Source organism: Mus caroli, unplaced genomic scaffold, assembly GCF_978045245.1.
Source record: "Mus caroli unplaced genomic scaffold, Mus_caroli_1 scaffold_20, whole genome shotgun sequence".
In the NCBI taxonomy this organism is placed as follows: domain Eukaryota; kingdom Metazoa; phylum Chordata; class Mammalia; order Rodentia; family Muridae; genus Mus; species Mus caroli.
In genome coordinates this window covers 19,185,315-19,191,828 of record NW_028227275.1, presented here as the reverse complement: position 1 = coordinate 19,191,828, position 6,514 = coordinate 19,185,315, and the positions used below count along the sequence as shown (strand labels likewise).

At 51.0% G+C, this 6,514-nt stretch overlaps 1 protein-coding gene across 1 annotated transcript; it reads right to left on the bottom strand.

Annotated features, from left to right (window-relative positions):
* Positions 1 to 224: 224 nt before the first annotated feature.
* On the bottom strand, positions 225 to 5,895 carry Avpi1 (arginine vasopressin induced 1). Its single transcript, XM_021152282.3, has 3 exons — positions 5,657 to 5,895; positions 1,568 to 1,846; positions 225 to 670 (listed from the first exon to the last, which is right to left on the bottom strand). Exons 2-3 carry the CDS (start codon positions 1,834 to 1,836, stop codon positions 511 to 513), a joined length of 429 nt encoding a protein of 142 aa, XP_021007941.1. The 5' UTR covers positions 1,837 to 1,846; positions 5,657 to 5,895; the 3' UTR covers positions 225 to 510.
* Between the last annotated feature and the right edge of the window lie 619 nt (positions 5,896 to 6,514).

Sequence of the window (6,514 nt, the reverse complement as noted above, 5' to 3'; positions counted from 1 at the left end):
CAGCCCAGATCTATGTCCTGGAGAATATCCTGTCCTCCAAACCTGGTTGTGTCGGTTTTGGGATTCTCCCCTTCTGTAACACACTCCGACAAATCTTGATGCAAATGTCTTATTTTCCACTTAAACAAGTTTCCCTTTTGCACTGGCCTGTGGCACAAGACAGATGGCTGGGTGGTGACATTAACTGTCAAGTTAGTGAGATCCAGAGATGGTGAGACGCTGCATTTGAGTGCATATTACTTTTATTCCAGAGGAACGCCATGTAGCCCAGTTACACCATTAGGTCAGAAAGGCTGATGTGTGACCAGCCTCTATTGCCTCCCTTGGTAAGAAGGACCCACAAGTGCAGAGTCCAGCAGATGCTGGCTCTGAGCTGAACTTGGAACATTCCGATTACCACTTTCTTCTTCACCTACACAGGGCCTGCTCAGATGTCCTTTTTACAACTCCATAAGCCCTTTGGCCAAAGTCCCTGCAGTATTTGGGGAGGACCTCCCCACCCTTCACCGGTCAGTGTCTGATCTGGTGGAGGTAACCTGTGGGGCCTGACTTATTCCAGTTCCGGTGGGCTCTAGCACTTGTTCTCCGGGAGTTCCCAGACTGCTCACTGGAGGCCGTGTCAGTGGTGCTGGCCTGGGGGTCGGGCGCTGTAGAACCAGGCTCTGGCACTCTGTGGAAACAAGTGTGTGATAGATAGGTCAGTGTCAGTGCAGAGAGCACGAGGGTCTATAAAAGGAGACCGTCTGCCCCCAAGAACTGTATGGCACCTTTCCAAAACTGAGCGTTAAGAGGCTGGGGCTGGATTGGGGGGTGGGACACTCAACAAGTCTCTCCCCACCTTCTTTTTCTCCTTAAGACAGGGTTTCTTCATAGAGCCCTGGCTGTTTGGAACTCACTCTGTAGACCATCTGCCTCAGACTCCTGAGTGCTGAGACTAAAGGCATGTGCCACCACCGCCTGGCTCCTCCCTACTTTCTCTGCCTTGCTTTTATGGCACTGTGTAAGACAGGTATAAATGACATCAGTTAATGCAAGCAGTGAACTCATTCACCATTCTCAGACCCGAGGATCTGTTCAGACTATGAGAGGAAGATCCTAGAGAGAAACTTGTAATGCTTTAAAGCTGGATAGTTTACCTGGGTCCCCCGAGGCTCACTATTCCTGGGCTGGCAGTGACATGGGCAGAGGTAGATGGTCAGAGAAAATCTCTATGCTTTGTCACCTAGCCTCTCCGCATAATCTTAGGCCATCTCTCAAGGCTTTAACTAGGATTACCTTTGAATTTTACTACTGGTAATTTTTTATTTCTTTCCAAACAGTTATCCCTTCTAGCTGGCCAAGAGTCACAGAAACACCGTAGCACTGCTTTGACTGGGCTTTCTTTCCTATGGATATTACAGAGTCACAGGACTCTTAACAATAACAATAGTCTTTGAGGTACCAGCACCACAGCACTAGAAACAGGAAGAGTTGAGGGCAAGTCACCGGCTCCAGGCCACACAGCCAGAGCAGTGGGACGGGCATCCTTTCTTCCCCCACCCTCAGCCCTCCAGTTCCGGGCACCTACCTAAGCCGGCTGCAGTGGTTCTGTCTGGGCGGCCTTTTCCTGCGCAGCCTCCTCAGCGCCTCAGCTACACGGTGATCCCCTGCACACTCCCAGATGATCTGGGCCCGCTCTTCAGCCAGCTGGTCCCCACTGCGCTGGAACAGGCCCTGGATCTGTACCAGCTCAGCATCCTGGAAGATGTTGGCAGAGGCCTGCTTGCGGCCCCTGGTCTGAGGTGTTGAAACCTGCCACAGGGGTGGCTCGCTCACGACAGAGGCTGGAGTCCCCATCACTAGTACTCTGAAATGAAAAGTAGAGACATAAACACTCCTATAGCCATCCTTCAGAGGCACTGCCAACCAGTAGCTGGCCATACATTGGACAAAAGAAAGTTAGAATATATTCACAGAAAGATATGTACATATTTGTTGAAAGTTGGCAGTGTGTGGATTGGGGGCTGGGAATAGCTCGTTTCTTTCAGAGTGCTTGCATAGCATGCGTGGAGCTCTCGATTTGAGCCCCAGTACCACATCAACTAAGTATGGTAATACATGTCTGTAATCTGAGAGGTGGAGCCAGGAGGATTAAAGTACAGTCAGGACCGGAGAGGTGGCCAGCAGTTAAGAGCAGAAGATGAAGTTCAGTTCCTAGCACTCACATGTCTGCTCACAACCGTCTGTAATTCCAATTCCAGGGAACCTGATGCCCTTTCCCTGGCTTCTGAAGGCCCTAGGCATGTACCCATACATGCAGTCAAACACATGAATTTAAAAGAAATCTTAAAAAGCTAGAAAGCCATCCTGAGCTATATATATAGTGAGTATGGGCCAGCCGGACTACATGATGCCATTTTTACAAAAAAGTGACACAAGCATTCCCAGTTTGTCCTCAGCCTGCCCACGGCAGTAGCCCTAACCCTCACCGCTGGTCTTTTTGTCCTCGAGTCTGAGTCATCACCCCATTCAGAACTATTACCCCCTCCCTAGTCTGGCCTTCAGTCCACCTCATTATTCAGACACATTATTCCAGTAATTGCCACACTCACACTGTCCTAGTTTCTATCCCAAGAACCCCACTCTCTTCAAGACCTAAGTAAGATAAGCCCACAGTAGGCATCTAGATTAAATCATAAAACTTGTATTTGTACCTGAAAAATGGGAATAAGAAAATTCATCTCTCAGGCACTATTAACAGAGCCCAGTTAAAGCCTGTGTGGTAATTAGCCCCCCCAGGAACCGGTGGATCTACACACACACTGAGAACAAAAGATAAGTGACTGAGGCACACTTTGAGGTTGATGAGAAAGAAAAGGCAAGCGTGGGTGTTTACTGTGCCCTGGCTGATGTGCACAACATCACTGATGCTCAAAATAACCCTAAAACTAATACTGTTATCACTATCCTGCTGCAAGAGCAGCAAGGCCTGGGGCCCAGGCTGGACCTTGTCTTTTGACTGCGGTTCACAGTTTAAACCACTGCACCACATGCTTTCCAAGGCGAGCAACTCAATCCACTTCCTTCCATTCCCCTGAGGAGTGAAGGACAGGATCTATCTATCCCCCAGGGTGAAGTCTGCGCACTGGTTAGTTAGTTTAGTCACCAGGGTCAATCGAGGCTGCCTGCTGACTAGGTGACCTCATCCTCGGCTTTGAACCAGCAGCCCTTTTCAGATCTCCAACTTCTCCTAAACAATTGTAGGACTGAGGCGGAGCCTGGCGCACAGGGTGCCGGCGTGTGACTCAGGCTCAGCATTCTAGCCCTGCCACTCAGTAGCTGACAGGCTTCAGGAGTACCCATCATCTCTGGGCCGATTCTGTCTGCGGCTCTAGAGGAGATGCTGATGGTCTCCGAGGGCTTGCACTGGTGTTGAGTCATCAATGTGTGACAAGGACAGACCTATGTTGAAGGATAGCACTGCTTGCCCACTCCTTGTGGGCTGGGAGCTGCATGCGTGGACAGGTCTCACTAATTAGCTTCCAGAAAACGCCTCAACTAGTAGTTAGCCTTCTCCTCCCTACCCCAAGCCTCCCTAAGACCAGATACTGATTTGCTACAGTGGGTGGAGGGGTCCGTATCGGGCAGGAGCACAACAGGGCTAAGTGGTCAAGCCCTAGGTAGCCTCTTAGGCTGGTCTGGGGTGGTAGAAGAAAGGGTGATGCCCTTTTTTCAGAATCAGCAATCTCATGTTCTCTGTAGAAGCTGGCAGACCAAGGATCAACCAGCAGCTATTTGGAAGGAGGAAATGGCTGCCCACTTTGTTCCAACAACCTGTACGGGACTGTAGGGCTTTGACTGGCCAGCCCCCAGTGAGCTAAGTACACCCAAGCAAGAAACACGGGGCAGTCTAGTGTCTAGCACTCAACCACACACCCTCTGAACCCTGGGAAGCCTTGGCCCCTGGAGATTTTGAAGCCCTTCGCTAGTGGGAGCCTCACCCTGGGAGTAAGGCAACTGAGTGAAGGTAGGATTCCAGGTAGGGCAAGATGCTAAACATTGGGAAAACTGAAGTGGGGGTGGGAACACTTTGTCAGGAGACACTTCCTGTCTCATTCAATAGGTTCAATCATTAATCTCTTCCTAATCGCCTGGACAAGACCTTATGCCAAGAAGCTCAGTGTATACTTGAACAATGGTACATTTTAAAACTGGAAAGCAAAAGCATGGGGCCGTTAAGATAACAGACAGAGCTTTCCTTCTAGAGCCGATATAGAAGATAAGCTCGGATCCGTGCACAGACCAAGTAAGGACTTGTCGCAAAACACTACAAATGGACCCCAGAGCGTCAGAATGGACCCCCAGAGTAAATACTGAATGTTGAGGATGGCAAAGTTCAACATCTTTTGAATTGGGCATTAAAGGAAGGACATACTATAGAGCTCTTAACTCGACGCTTCTCTGCCTTGGAAGTGAAGAAAGAAACTGGGCCCCTACTCCAGACCCGTTTTCAGGCATGACTTGAAAAATGAACTAACAGAGCAAGGAAAAGGTCCTTTTGAAAGAATTCGAAACCCCTAAAGTGGCAGTGACGCTGACCACTGAGTGACCTTGGACAAGTCACTTTTCCTTTGCTTTGTTCATCAAAATAGTGAGAGGGAAAAATCCTCACTGGGTACAGAGATGAAATATGAATGTCCATCCTAGTACCTGGCCTACTGTGGACACTCAACATTGTACATTGGTTGAATGAAAAATGATGCGAAGAGAAGGCTATTAACAAGACTATATAGAACCATGGCTGTGGTTAACTTAACACTGACATGCAAACTACTCAGAGGGCTTCAAAGACAGGCTCATCTGTGCACTTCTAAAACCATGGTTTCATGGCTACATAGAAGGAAGCTTGCTGCGTCAAGCAAGAAGAGCACTTTTGAGGACCTTTTGGTCCTCATGTCAGGTGGCATCCTAATCCCCTGTTAGCGGGCACGATTGTTAAACACATTTTCCAGATGAAAAAGCTGACCTCTTGAAGTGGTGACTTGCTCAACTCCACAAGGCTGGTAGGTGATCTTAGGCTATTAACCAGGTGGTCTGACCTGGGCGCCTACCAGTGTTACTTTCATTCTTTCCAGGTGGCTGAGAAGGTAAAAGAAACAAGGGGGCAGACGGTTCTGAAACCTCTAAGGCCCTGCCATCTTCGTCTGGGGGTTTTGGAGGTCGCCACTGATTCACTGACAGGATTCCCACGCCAGCCTCTTCGCTGGACTTAGAGCAAGCGGAGCTAGAGCAGAGCCCCCTGGGAAATTAGATCGGTGTCGGGTCAACCTATTGCCAGTTCCAGGAGACCCCAATCGGGATCCGGCGGCCAAGACGCCTACTGTAACCTCTCTCGGGCTTTTGGGAAAGGGCGAGCGCAGCTCTGGGCTTCCTGCCCTGAAAGTGATCACAAAGGCCAAGCGGAGGTGACTGGCTGGCTAAGAGCTTGAGAGAGGATATCTTGCCCGAAGTTACAGCGCGACATCCCCACCACAGTGAGCCCCAGGGCTCAAAGGTGGCGACTGACAGAGAAAAACCCCTAAGTAGATCTAGGATGTGAGACCCAGCGGATTCTCAGCTGCGGACCGTCGGCCCGCGCGCTCCCACGCACAGCTGAGCCGGACCGTGGCCTACCTACCTGGTTGCCTTGGCTGCCCGAGGCGGGCGGAACGCAGCCGGGAGCCTGGCCGGGCCACCTGGATCACAGCCACAGTTCCTCAGAGAAAGTGCTCCGAGCCCCTTCAACAGCCAATCCTCGGTCACAGCTTTAGAGCGAGAAGCCGAGCCAACTTCGCCAAATCGAACGCGGAGCCTCCGCGGGCCAATCAGCTGCTGCAGGGGGGAGGGGCGTGCCTTATCCCTCCCTTTTCCCGTGCCCGCCTCCAAACCCAGTGCGGAGATTCCTTGAGTCCAATCATCTAGGGAGTATCGGCGAGGGGCGTGTCCTCTGGGTCCTCCCCATCCTCCCAGCTCACCTGCCCTCCCCACGCCTGGAGGCGCCCCCTTGATTGACGTCAGTCCCAGGGGCGGGCTCTGTTTTGCCAGCACGCAGGCGGGGCGGGGTCGCATTCCTGACGCCGGGTGCGGCTGGAGACCGCGGGCCCTGCAGGGTACACGTGACAAGTGCCTCTTTTCTTTGGGTCGAGTCCAACGCCCATGGCATAGGGTTTCATTGTTAAGATCCTCATAACCTACAGTTCCAAAAACTCCCTTCACCTCCCAGGCCTCCTGGGCCTGCATTCAGAATGATTTTCAAATCTTGTAGCGACTGTGCGAGTTTGGTTACCTAAGGAGAACTTAACAGTTCTTTGGACATCTTTCACTGAGACCCTTTCCAGTTCAGTTTCCTTGACGGGCTGTAAGAGAACTGCAACCCTTGCCTTGAGGTAGTTAACAGCCTACCGACAGAGGCTAACACTGAACTACCACTTGGTATGTGACTACAATCATGATCACATGAAGCTGAAAGAAGGTCAAGAGGAAGGAAGCATCTTTG